The following is a 16,779-nucleotide window of genomic DNA, read 5'->3' on the forward strand; positions in this document are numbered from 1 at the left end:
AGAGGACCTTATTTAAGTATTATAGTTTGTTTTCAATGATGATGGTGGCAATGTGTGATGTGTGTTTGTGTTTTTGTACGTGTGTCATAATCCAGTATGTACTGACAAAGTTTCCGGTGAGGGCACGTTTGCTTGCAGAATTATCGATCGAAAACATAGATTAGTAGGAGGCGGCGTAAAGTTAATCCAAGGTAAAAGGCTTAGAATTGCCTCGGGTTTGGGCATCTGACACTTTAGCCTCAACACGAAATCCTCGGGGGTGAAATGCTACTGTAGACTGTAGACTGCCCTTTCCTGATAATAAAATGTGGTCTTTAATCCCGCCAAATTGGTAGAATTCACTTCTGTTTTAGTTTCGTGTCGCAGGAAAAATTATTAAAAGAAAAGTAAGGCTGCTTTAATAAAGTTTAAAACGCATGAAGAGCATCCCAGTACGATACAGTGGCTTTTATTTTTCGCACAGGCATTGTTCCGGTGAACGACACTGGAAGTTGATGCACACAATGATCACTTAACTTCCGGGTTTTGTGAAAAAGGTCTATGCCTCTCGCATTACCAGCCAAATTGGCTAGTAAATATTTATGACCACCTGCCAAAATCTATTTTAACCCGCATTTGGCGGGTTGCTGGCACCTTACTGTGGTGGAGGAGTTTGTGTGTCTCAATGATCCTAGGAGGAATCTCTTTTTCCAAAGGTTGCTATGGACATTTGAAAGATGAAAAGTACCAAAACTTTAAACCAGATTTTCTTAAAACTAGGGGTTTCTACCTTCCATCATTAAAATTGCTGTAATTTTTTAACATTTGAGGTGCGTCCATGTATTATATATCATCGTGCTCAAATAAAATTCTAAGGCATGCTACGAGGCTCAAGTCACCCTCTCGTGTATATTCTGATGCATTTCATTGGCTAAGAGACCAATAATTGGTCAAAAAAAAAGATTGTATCCGCTCTCCCGACTTTAATGGTAGAAGAGCGCAAGAGCGCTCCTGGCTCTAGTGGTAGAAACTAGGTAATGCGTTCCCGGCCTTAATGGGTTAAACAAGAGAATATCACATATATCACATACCACAAATAAACTTTGGCTGATGCCTTAGAAGATGAATTGTAAGATTAATGTGATCTTCAAAGTTGAGGCTAAATTAATCTGTTCAGAGGTCAAACTTCCTAAACTTTAAAGGGTTCAAATCTCGGATGATGTGATTGAAATTGACTTTCCACTGATATTTTAACAATTCCTGAAAAATTCAGGGTCATATCTTTTTCCTAAGGTACTGGTTGCTATAGACATTTCAAAGATGACTTACCAACACTTTAAACCCGTTTTTCTCAAATCTCGGGATTTCAACCTGCCAACATTAAAATTGCTGTAACTTTTTGAGGTACGTACATGTATTATATATAATTTTAAAAGGAATTAAGTGCAGAATTCATATATATGAATAACTCACTCTTTGACGCAAGGACCGTTTTGCATTGAATTTCCCTTTATTTCAATCAGAAACGTTACCTCAATTTAAGAACGTTTCAACTTACAAACGAGGTCACGGAATCAAATAAGTTCGTGAGTTGAGGTACCACTGTAATTGAGTGAGTGACAATGCATTGCTCCTCCATTTACTTACCTTAATGAGTCACAGAAGATATTGTCAATGTTCCACAGAAGAAAGCCTAACAAGAATACACCTAAGGAGGTGTAACACAAAGGTCGTAACCATGGATAAACCCTATAAATTAGACAAAAGTAACAAAGGAAGTCAAGTTGTTACTTTTTGATGAATATTAATGTGATCGCAAGCTTGGGAAGCTTACCATGTAACAATGAAGACAGATCGTATCACGAGACAAGCAACTAAAGCACCATACATGACCTGAAAAAGACATTTTGAAAAGCTTGTGGTGGTTAAATGTACTGTATTTGTAATGTCTATTCATTTTTAATTACTTGGCAGTCCGTATTACACCACGCCTCAAACTAATGACTGAACCATTCAAAATCAAAAATATTAACGACAGCAAAGTTGCTTTTTACTGATGAGTAGTACTTTAGGCACACTCTGCAGTGTGCAACACATGAACGAACCCAACTGGAATGGACCATTGTGAAAAATTTGATTGATTGCTAACGAACCACAAAAGCATGGTGTGATTGTCAAGGAAGAAGCAAATTGCCAGATAGATGAAGTGGGTGAGAATAAAGTACACAGTAATGGTACCTATCGTGATACAAACTTAAGTGTACAAAATTATAATGGAATTACAGTAGTGCAGTACAGTAAATATTTCCTGTTGAGAAGCAGAAAGATCAGATTTATTTCCATTAAAATATTGCATTTTCATGTAAACATATGTCCGCTTTTTTTTTCTCTGTAATGAAATAAATTTAACAAATAACATAAATATTGTCCCTTAGCACAGCTAAATTGATAAAAAATAAAATAAAAAATGTTTTAGACTTATTGTGTAGATCTCAAAACTCAGCACTCTAGGGTTAAAATAAAGGAAGGAATTCAAATACATAGCTGATATTGTAAATATTTAATACAGTATATTTCAGAGGGCTTTTTGCTACTTTTTTTTATTATTAAGAAATAAGACAGTCAGAAAACTCAACAAAAATCAGTTTTTGAAAGCTCTTGTTAGCAAGCAGGACGTTGGACCAAGTCTTATGTAGCAAACCCAATATTTACTTAAGCTACATAAAGCCGAAGGCACAATGAGCCCTAAAAGCAAACAACAAGCAAGATCACAAAGCAGAAACACAAACTTACCTGGTGAAACACTGGTTCTTTCCACTGTAAGTAGACCTGTAACACAATATCTTATCAGAGTACGAAAAATGTTATGGGGAATGTACATCAAGGACCATGTAATGTACATGACGACCAACAAATTGATATAATATTGAATACTCACCACAGTTACTGTGATGCTGAAGATTAATAATAATGCTACAGGAAACCAACTTATGCTGTTCCCGTGTTTGAAGCACTCATATCTGAAAAAACATAAAAATAAAGTCATGTTCACCTCGACGCATGCTGACATAACAAATCCATTCATAATCGTTAGATGCAGTCAACAAAAGATAAACGTGCATTTTTCGAAAGGGTTAATAAAATGCATGCAATTGCAATCTATTCAACAATTCAACATAGAATGATTAGATTGGTGGAATTCCTAGCTTAAGTCTAAGGCCGTGTCCGAATGTCCACCCTTAACACATAACTTGTGCTGAACGATTAATTGCATTTGCGATTAAATCACGGTTTGACAAAATGGGATTACGTAATCGTGAAAGGCTCCAATTTAAATGCCCATTGAAATGTAGCGGAAGGAGAGAAACAGGGAGGGGGAGCAGGAACGTCAACGCAGTGTTTCTCACAGATTTGAAATCTACTTGGGTGGGTGGACTCGGGTTGGTGGACTCCAAGGGGGAGGGGGGGGGGGGGGCGTTCTCAGTCTTGCTTGGGTGGTGGCCAATTAACTTGGGTGGCCCGCCCAAGTATTAACATGGTGTGGGAAACACTGCAACGCTGTAACTAAAGCCTGGCGTCATAAGTGCACGTCAATTTGGTGAGGTTTTTTTTGTCTCATGAGACCTTGAGACGAGTGTCTAATATGTTGAATTTGTTTGATATTGGTTTTAAAACAACACTTCACCGTTGTGAGTTATGACTTTTCGGCTGCCGTAGTGTCGCGTGTTTTGTTAACTGAGTGTACATGCAAGTGTGTGGCAGCGGCTGATAAATTTGAGTTGTCCTATATTTTGAGGGTAAATAGGTCTGTATGTGGCCATTTGTTGTGTCGTCCGATTTCATGATTGAAAATTAGGACGGACGAAATGATTATTGCTCATCATTACTCACCGTCATTTAAGAGCCGCCGCCACCAGCCTCTTTTAATGTGCATGTGTTGTACCGTTGGTGAACTAATCAGGCCAAGCTACGAACTAACAACAACTCTTTAATGACAACCATGCCAGAACACAACAGCCCCAAACGCGCTAAGCTTACCAAAACAAAAGTCTGTGTTGCGTTCATGGACCATCCAGACCATGGGAAACTACGCAACTCGCGACCCACCCACAACCATTGCTACAGAATGCTAGTGGTTTTTTAAATCAAATCGGAAAATGTTACGTTATATAAGCAGGTATAATTTTACTTTGCCTACACTTTAGCATGTATGAGTTTACTGACTGGCGATAGCAAAGTTGTTTTTTTAATATGTATATTACATTTTTTCATTGATAAATACAGTGTTTAAAAAGTGCAGTGTTTAAATGCCATGTTTCATGCAACATGAAAAGTTGGATATGTTGAAGTGGTAAATTGTAACTATTACTGTAATTGTAGTAGAAAAAACTGTGATATAATGGCTTCATTTGCCTTTATCTTAAGATCCTGTAATCTATAATGGATCTGATATTGTTTATCATAATTAACTTTTTGTTGGGTAAAAAATTAATTGAAAAGGACCTTGAAAAAAATAATCGCATATTCGCAATCGCAAATTTTTTGGGGAAAAAAATCGCAATTAGATTATTTTCCATAATCGTTCAGCCCAACCCCTAACCCCTTTCTAGAGCTGGGTTTAAAATACATAAATCATTGATATCAAATAGATTTTCTTTTTTAAGGGTGATATTGATTCATAAAACCATGAATCGATTATTTTAATCCCATCACTTCCTGTTTACCGAAGTGTGTAGCATGAATTTGCTAAGTGTGTAGCATTAGTTTCTCTCTCCAGATACTCATTAAATGCCTGCTATTTCACTGTTCAAAGTTGGATACGCTCCACTTCAACGCGGTCCCAATGAGACTTTTCTGAAAAGTGTAATCGATGACCCAAGCACATTAATGCCACATCCATGATAACATTAGCCAGTTAGCATAGCAAAGACAGCTTCTTTGTCTAGCGCTTGTTAATCACGCCTCGTAATCACTTTGTGAGAATGTCGGTACTTGGAACTTTTATACGCCGTCATGGAGGCTACCATCACTCACTGTAGGAGCGACAGCGCAACGTGTTTATGTGCAATATTAGGCAGCCGGAGCTCGTTGCTATGTTAGTAGAACCGATCTCGTCTCGACTTGAATACCCGCTTGTAGGTAATGTAAGCATCCCAGCATTTTTTGTTTTTACAGTTTTAGTAATTACAAGTTTGTTGTTTTAGTTACGTTTTTCAAAGTAATAGGATTCGTTATTTGCATTTAACCACCTTGTTTTCTATTAATTTTCTTTAACTTTAAGTGGTTCAAAAATGGAAGGATGGATGGATGATAGTTGGCACCGTAAGCTTGTATTGTATGACGACTACGTATTATGATTCACTGTTATGTGTTGTTCAGGCTGCCACCTAGGGACAGCTATGTGAAATAAGCATACAAATTAATGCTTTTGTCCATCGAACAAGCGTTCTGTCACTAATTTTGTTTGCTGTAAGTGACAAATGCCGATAGACACGATAGGAAAAAAATGACACGATAAGAAATTTGTTATTGTCTTCATATAATATCCTCATATCGCCCAGCACTAGCTATAGATGTGACGGAGGAGTTCAAAGTGGAGGTGGGACTACATCAGGGATCAGCTCTGAGCCGCTTCTTGTTCGCATTGGTAATGGACAGGATGACAGGCGAGGTTAGACAGGAATGTCCATGGACTACGATGTTTACAGATGACATTGTGATCTGTAGTGAGAGCAGGGAATAGGTGGAGGAGAAGCTAGTTGTGTGGAGGTTTGCCCTGGAGAGGAGTGGAATGAAGATTAGCCGTAGCAAGACGGAGTATCTGTGTGTCAATGGGAGGGACCCAAGTGGAAGAGTGAGGTTACAGGGAGAAGAGACCAAGAAGGTGGAGGAGTTTAAGTATTTAGGGTCAACAGTCCAGAGCAATGGAGAGTGTGGAAAATAAGTGCAGAAGCGTGTGCAGGCAGGCTGGAACAGGTTGAGTAAAGTTTCAGGTGTGATGTGTGATAGAAGAGTTTCAGCTAAAATGAAAGGAAAGGTTAATAAAGCTGTGGTGAAACCAGCGATGTTGTTTGTTCTGGAGACAGTTCCATTGAGGAAAACACAGGAAGTAGAGCTGGAGGAGGCAGAGATGAAGATGCTGAGGTTCTCTTTGGGAGTTATCAAGATGGATAGAATCAGGAATGAGTACATCAGAGGGACAGCACATGTTAGAGGCTTTGGAGATAAAGTCAGAGAGGCCAAAATGAGATGGTTTGGACATGTCCAGAGGAAAGAGAGTCAGTAAATTGGCAGAAGGACGCTGAGTTTCCAAATGCCAGGCAGGAGGACTAGAGAAAGACCAAAGAGGAGAGTTTATGGATGTAGTTAAAGAGGACATGAAGGTAGTTGGTGTGAGAGCAGAGGATACAGAGGACAGGGTTAGATGGAGGCAACTGATTCGCTGTGGCGACCCCTGAAGGGAAAAGCCGAAAGGGAAAGAAGAAGTATATAGTTAAAGTATCGTTCTTGCGCATACGCTGTCGCTCGTGCCATTTTTTCCCCCCACAATGCAATTGTGGTCTATATCAACTGGTTGAGTGAGCTTCGATGTTCACTACTTCTCTGCATTGTGGATAATTTTTAGTGCACTACATTTTCGCTCCCTGGACATTCGGACACCACTACAAAATCTGGCGTGAGCCCTGAGTAGTGCCCTATATAGGGTGTGGTGTGCACATTCGGACACAGCCAAAGTTACTTCTTGTCCATCTGCCCCAGTATGTACCCGATGTTAAACACAATTTGGGCAGCATGGCTGTTGATTGGTTGGCACATCTACTTCACATTTCTGCGGTTTTGGGTTATTTTTGTGTTCTCATTGCTGTGTACTATGGTACACAAGCTTCCTCCCAGATACTACATTTTCGCTCCATGGACATTCGGACACCACTGCAAAATCTGGCGTGAGCCCTGAGTAGTGCCCTGTCTAGGGTGTGGTGTGCACATTCGGACACAGCTAAAGTTACTTCTTGTCCATCTGCCCCAGTATGTACCCGATGTTGAACACAGTTTGGGCAGCATGGCTGTTGATTGGTTGGCACATCTACTTCACATTTCTGAGGTTTTGGGTTATTTTTGTGTTCTCATTGCTGTGTACTATGGTTTCTCCCAGATACTAAAATCATGCATGTTAGTTAACTTTAAATTTCACGTCGGTGCGAATGGAAGGTTGAATAGTTATTTGTAGTAGCCCTCTGATTGAATGGTGGGCAGTAGAGAGTGTACTCCACCTCTCGCCCTTTCGAAGTGCCTCTTGTATGAGCCACACCACCTCCAGAAGTGGACTGGCAGACCCCTGACTCAGTTGGACCCAAATGGACCCCACATTGACAAACAACCATTCACACCTACAGACCATTTTTCTTTCTTTTTTTTTCTTTTTTTAAAGAGCTCAGTATTGTTCATTCGGTAATGTCATCATCATTGCTTTTTTTTTTTTGTATGTGGGTGAGTATGTGTATGTGTATGTGCGTGCGTGCATGTGTGTGTGTATTCGTTAGTTCACCAAAAACCTATAAAAAAAAAATCCCATACCGTTCACCTAAACCGAACACCGCCGTCAGGAGACCCGAGGAAGGACCAAAGAAAACAAAGGAAAGTGAAATCCAGCACCGATCAGACACCACCCGCCGGGCCACCAACCAGAGTTCTTCACCAACCCCAGAAACATCTAAATTCCAACAAATCCAAAAAATCAGGGAGACCTCAAGAGACCAAAGGAGAGCCTGAGGAAAGGAAGGAAGGACAAACGAAGCAGAGTGAGATCCACAGACACCAGCCTCCACCGATTCAATGACCTGAGGAAGAAGCAGATTGTGTCTGAGTTTCGATAGATGCTGGTGTGGTGGATCTGGCATGCATGAAAATCTCCACCAAAGAAGGGAGCCGTCGACCCCTGCCAGGACAGAGCAAGCGCAACACCTCAGGGCCCCCCAGGCCGCGGCAGCACCAAAGGACGACCCCCGGGCCCCGCCAGGGCCACCGGCCGGAGAGCAAACCCAGGAGCAGGAGCGCCCCCCACCCCAACACGGCCTGCGCCTCCAACCCAACGCAGCAGGACGGGGCACTGCAGGCCCGCCAGGCACCCCCACCGGTCCACAGCCCCCATCGGCGCCGAAGAGGGGCCGGACAGCGGAGCGGAGAGGGCACCCGCGCCCATCCCCCGCCTCGTGGAGGGACGGAACACCGGGGGCAGAAGGGGAGATGGGGGCACCGGAGGACGGCCAGCACCCCCGAACCCCAGGCCCAGCGGGGAAAGGCCCCGGTCGTCACTCCACTACAGACCATTTCTAATATCCACAACGCCTGACATGCATGCTTTTGTTTGGTTTAATATACCGATATTGAGGGCCTTTGACTTAGTGTTTAGTGTCTACTGTATTCAGAATCTTTCAAAGCTTGGAATCCAAACGTCGTAGTCACTTACAGACAGTAGACAAAGACACACGTGCTGTAAATCATTGGCAACTCATCCAGCAGCTGCAAATGACAACAAAGCATACAGAATATTGTGTCATCAATATGAATGCATTAGACAACAATGCATCCTCACTCACGGACAGTTTTTAAATCCTATGCAAGTGCTTCTATTAACTCATTTGCTCCAAAAACGCTTAAAAACGTTCTATTTTAAATATTGTCATGGTCCCCAAAACGTATTCATACATTTTTTTAAAGTTTTTTTTATGCTTGAGCATACAGAAGGCTGCACCTGTGACCTGAAAAGGACGCTTACAGCAATAGTAGTTATTACGGAAAACGGCCAGCAAATCAACCAGGGCCATGTTGCAAAAAAGCTCTTTTCCCCAGTGTTTTCAACAAATTTGTGAATAATGATGAAACTTATATTCTAATGCTAATTGCTGCAAAACGGAAACATACAAATAAACTTTTTCTTCCTGATGACATAAGAGACTCTAATCTTTCTTTTGGTAGGTTCCATGTTTTTATAGCAAAAGAACACTGTGGGCCTTGCAAAATCAGTCAAAATCCAGTAATACAGCAGGGAATGAAGGGGATTGCTTCAGTGAAAATGGCTGGGAATGAATTTAATGAACACAGACAAATACTGTACATGTGGTCCTCGGTTTGTGACACATTTCAAGATAATGAATAGCGCACAACAAACGAGTTTGCAAGTACTTGCTTTTTATTTGACTTTTTATTTATTTATTATTGTTGGCCTAGAATTAATTTGCATTGAAATATCTGCGGTAATTATGGGCCTGTGAAACGGTTCACAAAATACACAGTTTGGTTCATATCTTGGTTTTGTGGTCACAGTTGGCCCAGTTCGGACCACTCTTGGAAATCATACACCCTTATAACTGCTGGGTCAAAAGGTGACTTGGGATTGACCCAAGTAGTGGGTCGGTGCAATTTTTTACCAAAATTGGGCTATTTTTGACCCAGCAGTTTTAGGTAGTTACATTGCAAGTAAAAAAATAATGACCCTCAGTAACCAAGCATACTTATTCCCTGGTGGTCTAGTGCTGTGGTTCTCAACTCCGGCAATCGAGTACACCTATCCAGCCTGTTTTCCATGTCTCCTTCAGCCAACACAGCTGACGATCGTTATCAGGCTTCATGCAGAGCTTGCTGATTAGCTTTATTGTTTGAAACACCTGTGTTGGCTGTTGGAGAAATAGAAAACAGACTGGATAAGGAAAAAGGGGTAAAACTATTATATCTATTGTACATACTGTATTTTTATTATTTTGGCGACTGTGCCTTGCTTGCAACCAGGAAATGGGCGTGTGCATCGAAGCTGCTCAGTGATGTTTCTTCTTCGGTAGTTGCTTCAGGTGTTTCCGACGCACTACTGTTGATATATCGCCTCTATAGTGGCGCAACGCTGCAACTGCAGTTAAAATACATTGCTGCCAGCTATCAGTCGCTCAGGCTGGAGGTGGCCACCTCAGAATTTTGAACACACAAACACAGGAAAAACCCTGGCTGTGTCCGAATTTCCACCCTTAGCCCGCAACCCCTTATTCACAATAGTCCCGCATATATAGTCGCCTAATATGTAATGCCCTCATTCTGTTTGTCGATTTGGACAGCCAGCTCACTACTTTCTCCTCATCACATATCACGTGACCACCGTACATGGCATGATGCACCGTCAAATAAATCTATATAAATAAATCAGCGACTATTTATTGTTGTTTTAAGACTGTGTTTTATTTACATTGTCGTACATATTATCAACTAAACTGAATTTATTATTTCTGTAATATATTGTTTAAGGTATCACTTTTCTTCTTGCGCTGTTGTGTGCGCAATAATTTTGGTCTATATCAACCAGGGGTGTGGACTCGAGTAATGTGACTTGGACTCGAGTCAGACTCGAGTCATGAATTTGACGACTTTAGACTCGACTTGACAAAATGTTAAAAGACTTGCAACTCGACTTGGACTTTAACAACAATGACTTGTGACTTCACTTGGACTTGAGCCCTTTGACTTGAAAAGACTTGCTTCTTCCACCAAAACAAAAAGATTAAAATGAATGTTAACGATTACATTCCGTCTCGGTGTGTGCTCATAATACATTGACACAAATGCAACCCACCCTTGGTGGGATTTTAATTTGAAGTCGGCCTGCATGGCAAGTATATTTATTAGCTAATTTAAGACGCGAAGAAACCGCAAGTTAATTACGCCGTCATTGTATGATACGGTACAAATCTCCGGCGTTTGTGGCAAGCAGCTAGCGGTTAGCATTAGCATTGGGTGCCTGGCTGGCAACAGTTTGATAGGTGTTGCTTGGCTTGGTTGCTTTTCTTTATTTTGTTTTCAATATTCAATATTGTGGACCTATGTTACTTTGTAATCCACTCTCCATGTTTAAACAAAGGGAATGTGCTTTAAATTGCACTTAGAGATATTTTTCATTATTAAAGAAAAAAAAATAGAACTTTGCCTTCATTTATAATTATTTTATACAACACTAGCTTTAAAAAAAATACATTCCAAATGTCAAAATTTTTTGCTGATCGGAAAAACAATCCAATCCGTGACTTTTGTAATCCGTTGCAACACTAATTGTTTGGGTACAAAAACTATGAGGTGGTCAACAACAAATGAATTGCAGTGTGTCCAAGATTAGATCACTGAGGGAGAGGCAACAATTTCAAACTTCGTTCAAGATCTGAAGTTGCACAAAGATCGGTAAGTAAGATAATGTCAGTTTATCAGCTAATTACCCTTGCTAGCTGTGTAGTTAATGAGACTGTAAACTCACTGGTAACACATTGCAAACACGGTAATCTGTTGGACCACTCCGGGTTCACTCCGTGACTCCTACTTTGATGGGCACCTGAAATAATATAATCTACGATGTTCCTAAAATGACTCGAAAATACTTGAAACTCAAAGTTGAAGAATCGACTTGAGACTTGTCAGTCTTGACTCAGTACTTGATTCGCGACTTGATGGCAAAGACCTCAGACTTACTTGCAAAACAATGACTTACTCCCATCTCTGATCTGATATCAACCAGTTCATCGATATTCACTACTTTTCAAAATGCATTGTGGGTAATTTTGAGTGCACTACATTTTTGCTCCCTGGGCATTTCGACACACCTACAAAATGTCGTGAGCCCTGAGTAGGGCACTATATAGGGCAGTGTTTCTCAACCCTGGACCTTGGGGCACACTATCCAACCTATTTTTCATGTCCCCCTATTCACCTACACGCAGGTGATTCCAATGACAGCTCATCAGCACGCTCTGGAGAAGCCTGATAACGATCCTTACCTGCGTTGGAATCGGGATACATTGAAAACAGGCTGGATAGTGTACCCTGATGACCAGGGTTGAGAAACACAGATATAGGAAGCAGGGTGCACACTCTATCACAGCCCTGGTATTGTTCCTAGAAGCAGCAGATTTTTGTAAACACCAGTAAACACTTGGTTAGATCTTTGTAAGTAGTCAATTTAATGTTTTAAGTTTTGTAAGTGGCTCCTCGTTTAATTTATGAGGCAATTTATCGTCTTTGTGTTTACCGCCTGTGGCCGCCGTATCAGATTAATTACATTTACGGTGAAATACATGTCGCTTATGTAGTGTCTTATTAGTCCAGTAGAGAGATTCATTGTTACATTTGTTGAACAGACATCTGTTAAGTCTTTGTGAAGAAAAAAAGGACTCAACATGAATCGCTGCACAAAGCTGAGAACGCGTTGTGAGGGCAGAATAACCTTCATCACAAAACACTGATAAGACAAAAATGTAGTTAAACAGTCAAAATTATTAGTTAATTTTCAAGGTTTTAAATTTTTCTTTTTTTTTTAAATTATTTTAATTTTTTATTTTTAAGTTTAAGTTATTGTTTGTAACAAGGACATAATGCAGATACAATGAAAACATTTTTTCTTTATCAAATAAGTCATTGTAATAAAAGAAAGAAAAAGATTGTTAAATAAATTGAATTTAATTGAATCGGGCTTAACTCTTTGACCGCCATAAACGTTATATAACGTTTAGTAAAAACCTACGGAGGGGCGCCGAGGACGTTAAAAGACGTTCACTATGTTTTTTTTTGTTTGTTTTTGGAAACGGGTGGAGGAAAGCCTTGGGCAGCTGTGCTGAAAGTATCAAGCAGATTAGTTAGTATAATGACTCGTTTTGCCCCTAGATGGCAGCGATGACTCTCTTTGGACAAGATTGGGTGGGCCGCCCACCGTGGGCGTCAGTAGAAGACGTGAGGCGGAGCTAGAGTGTTGAGGGGACAATGGCTGATGAAGCAACAATGGCGACCGGTTGCAAGCAGCTCACGCTTGAGCATTTTTTTCAAAGACTGAAAGCATCGATCAATACTAAAAAGCGCATTGATGTCGACGATGATGATGACTCCGAGCTTGACGCCAAAGATGGAAGCCTTGACGCGACCGCTATGATCACGTAGTAAGCCTCACCGGCTAGCGCTGCTAACGCCGGAAAACGCGGAGCTGCACAAGCGGATTTTCGATCGGGCGATGGATGCATATTCATTCGTCTGATCACGGAGAAGACACTGGTTCTGGACTACGATGCCACCATGAATGGAGTGGATAAGATGGATCAGAAAATCTCTTACCATAGGTATAGGAACCGAAGGACATGAGGAAGCCAGACGTAACACCACCGTAACGTAACCGTAGCATGATCCTGATAGTAGACTTGATGGCAACACACACTGCAGTATATACTTGCTATTCCCCGGAAAAAAACGGCCGGCAAGAAAGTGTAGCTTCTGCACGCGAAGAGGCAATCGCAGTGAAACTAATCTGTTGTGCAAATCCTGTTGCGTCTCCTTGCACGCAGGGGAGTGTTACACAAAAAGAAAAACTGTCGTTGAAACATCCACATAATTGTAAATAGTACCACAGTTGCACACATTTGTAAATAGTTTGCCAAATTGTTGTCAAATTGTTACACTGTTGAATGTAAATAAACGTATTTTGCTATCAAAAAACACTTTTTCATTCTTGGTGGTAGTGTTTTATAGAAGTAAAGCACTATTTAGGTGTTTGTGGCATCATTCATGGACAAAAAGAAGTGTAAAATTCACTAGAGTGCATGAAATAATATCGTTTCACTAAAAGCTTGATTTCTCCGTGTTTTGGTCCAAAACAAGCGCATTTGGGTGAAACTAACCATTTTCTATTGTTGATTACTAAAGAATGGAATAAGGTAGAAACAAACTTTTTTTTTCTGATGAAAGATGAAAGTTCAATCTGTGTTTCCATAGTCCAAATAGAAAATTTTCTGTGGACCTTTAAAGATCAGTCAAAATGCTTAAATCGGCTGGCACTCACAGCATCCCTTTTCTGAAAATGTCTGGCAGTCAAAGAGTTAAGGGAATCATTACCCTACTAGTCATTACTTCTATATAACTACAGTAAACAGTTTGACTTGATTTCTCTGTCATTCATCATACCTGCATCTCATAAAGGAGTGTCATGTGGAAGCACCAGGAACCAACACCAACAGCTGGGTGACAGAAAATAAATCAAAACAAAATGTTACTCTAGTCTTTATAAAATGTTAGGCTGACTTTAGCGAGTTTTTACTGTTATGAGATTGACTGCAACACTGAAGGCTGTTGTAATACAGTACTGGTGAGTCAGGGCAAAGGAAATAAATTCCGTTAATATATGACCTGTGAAAGACTGACCTGCAAGTCCGAGGAAAGAGAATATGTAGCAGAACTCAAGGCCATCACGAAACGTCTGGATGGCCCCACAAATGGGAGGAAGAATCATAATCAGGTTGCTGACAGTGTTCCCTGTACAAGCAAGCAAAAAATACATCATGAGACAAGCACCGTACCTGTTTTTGTGCAGCCTGAAGATAAGTTGTGGGTGGATCGATCCAAATAACGCTAATGTCGATACCAAGTGAGTATCGATATCTGATCGATACTGGCACTATAATATCAGTCTAGTAGTTTAGTTTCAGTTTGATTCTTTTATGCACGGCTGCGGTTTGGTCAAACAGATAACAGGCATGTCACACCCTGGCAGACTTGCTCCCGCTCTCCCTCCTCCCCTTCTGTGTTTCGATCGTGTACCGTCACGTGACTTAGCATCTCATCTTTGTAGTAGATTGCCTGAACACATACAGCATTGTACATGAAAGACTGGGGGGAACAAAAGTTTTGTTTCTTTATGAGTAACACTTGTTCATTGCATTACTTCCGGCAGTGCCATTTCAGTGTGCGTTACTGAGTCAGTACTATAGTGGTGAGAAATATTACCTATATTCGTCGTTCAATGTGTGTTATAAATGTTTGTAACTCACGTAACTTCGCCGTGTTTAATTGTCTCCTTTAAGTTTCCTGCAGTGCTCAATTGCCTCGTTAATGTCGCTGAGCTTTGGTGCTAAAAATAGAATAGCGCCGATTACGGCCCTCGCAGACGCTAATTGTAGCTTTTATGCATAATACATTATATTTTATAATGCGTCTTTTTTCGTTTCCTTTTGGATTTTATGCATCCTAATTTCTGCATATTGTTTCTGTTTCGGACCACACACGCACACGCACGCGCACGCACGCACGCACGCACGCACACACACAGTTCCATATTGATTCTTCTAAATTAATGCGAATTTGTAGTATTTGTAGTTTCTGAACAGTATATGATAAATTATTTGTTTAAATTTGTTTCCCTATGATCACTTTGTGCACTTTCTTTCAGAAACTAAAAATATATATATATTTTGTTATGGTTGTAATGTATCTGGGGGAAAAACACATTGATAAAGTATGTTCTCAGTCAGCGTAATTCTTCTAAATTAATGCAAATTTGTAGTATTTGTAGTTTCTGAACAGTATATGATAAATAATTTGTTTAAATTTGTTTTCCTATGATCACTTTGTGCACTTTCTTTAAGAAACTAAAATATATATATATTTTGTTTTGGTTGTAATGTTTCTGGGGGAAAAACATATTGAGAAAGTATGTTCTCTTTATCAACAAAATTTGTGAAAGATTCTGGTTGGTAGCCCGGTCTGTGCTGGATTTCATTTTTCTTTCTTTTCTTTGATCCTTCCTCAGGTCTCCTGACAACCTCATGACTCTAGCTGGATTCTGAAGTATTCGGTAAAGGTGAACGGCATGGGATTTTTAATAGGTTTTAGGTGAATTAATGAGCACACATACTCACGCATTAACTTGGCTGCGATTAACTTTATTTATTTATTTATTATTATTTTTCTTTCTTCTAAAGAGCTCAGTATTGTTCATTCGGTAATGTCATCATCATTGCTCTTCTTTTTTTTTTTTTGTATGTGGGTGAGTATGTGTATGTGCGTGCGTGCGTGCGTGCGTGCGTGCGAGTGTGTGTGTATTTGTTAGCTCACCAAAAACCTATTAGAAAAAATCCCATACCGTTCACCAAAACCGAACACCGCCGTCAGGAGACCCGAGGGGACCAAAGAAAACAAAGGAAAGTGAAATCCACCACCCACCAGAATTCTTCCCCAACCCCAGAAACATCTAAATTCCAACAAATCCCAAAAAATCAGGGAGACCTCAAGAGACCGAAGGAGAGACTGAGGAAAGGAAGGAAGGACAGACGAAGCCGAGTGAGATCCACAGACACCAGCCTCCACCGATTCAATGACCTGAGGAGGAAGCAGATTGTGCCTGAGTTTTGATAGATGCTGGTGTGGTGGATCTGGCATGCATGAAAATCTCCACCAAAGAGGGGAGCTGTCGACCCCTGCCAGGACAGAGCAAGCGCAACACCTCAGGGCCCCCCCAGGCCACGGCAGCGCCAAAGGACGACCCCCGGGCCCCGCCAGGGCCACCGGCCGGAGAGCAAACCCAGGAGCAGGAGCGCCCCCCACCCCAACACGGCCCGCGCCCCCGACCCAACGCAGCAGGACGGGGCACTGCAGCCCCCCCCCCCCCCAGTTGTGTGGTGCATTAAAATTGGAGGGGAGTTGTAGGGGGAAGACGGTGTTTCGATCCTACCCCACCCACCCAAAGTGTGTTATGTGCCCTATATGTCTATAAAAGTGTATTGTGCAAACCTAGTGTAGTGAGTTAAGAGGTGCGACCAGCGGGGCCCCCCCCCACAACCGGGCGGGGGCAGGAGGCGCACCCGCCCACCAAGCCCCCACCCACCCCACCGGGACCCCGGTGGGCATATGGGACCAGCCCGGCGGGGCGATAGGACTCGCCCCCCGGAATCAAATGTCGGAGTCTGAGAGTCCCATTTTCTTCATCATATATTGAGTAATGTATGTTCTATGAATAAT

At 41.3% G+C, this 16,779-nt stretch overlaps 1 protein-coding gene across 4 annotated transcripts in view; it reads right to left on the reverse strand.

Annotated features, from left to right (window-relative positions):
- acer3 (alkaline ceramidase 3) overlaps positions 1 to 16,779 on the reverse strand; it is a 49,812-nt gene that overhangs the window by 15,657 nt on the left and 17,376 nt on the right. For 2 of the 4 annotated variants that reach the window (XM_086099121.1, XM_086099122.1), the window contains exons 2-8: positions 14,188 to 14,298; positions 13,951 to 14,003; positions 7,555 to 7,745; positions 2,918 to 2,999; positions 2,773 to 2,808; positions 1,814 to 1,872; positions 1,627 to 1,728 (exon numbers count right to left, since the gene is read on the reverse strand). In XM_086099121.1, coding sequence (XP_085955247.1) covers positions 1,627 to 1,728; positions 1,814 to 1,872; positions 2,773 to 2,808; positions 2,918 to 2,999; positions 7,555 to 7,745; positions 13,951 to 14,003; positions 14,188 to 14,298 — 634 coding nt within the window. Of the gene's footprint in view, positions 1 to 1,626; positions 1,729 to 1,813; positions 1,873 to 2,772; positions 2,809 to 2,917; positions 3,000 to 7,554; positions 7,746 to 8,446; positions 8,500 to 13,950; positions 14,004 to 14,187; positions 14,299 to 16,779 lie in introns of all 4 variants that reach the window. The other 2 variants (XM_086099123.1, XM_086099124.1) reach the window with 1 other exon arrangement.

The sequence above is a fragment of the Leptonotus elevatus genome, chromosome 16, assembly GCF_054856555.1.
Source record: "Leptonotus elevatus isolate MCC_2025b chromosome 16, RoL_Lele_1.0, whole genome shotgun sequence".
In the NCBI taxonomy this organism is placed as follows: domain Eukaryota; kingdom Metazoa; phylum Chordata; class Actinopteri; order Syngnathiformes; family Syngnathidae; genus Leptonotus; species Leptonotus elevatus.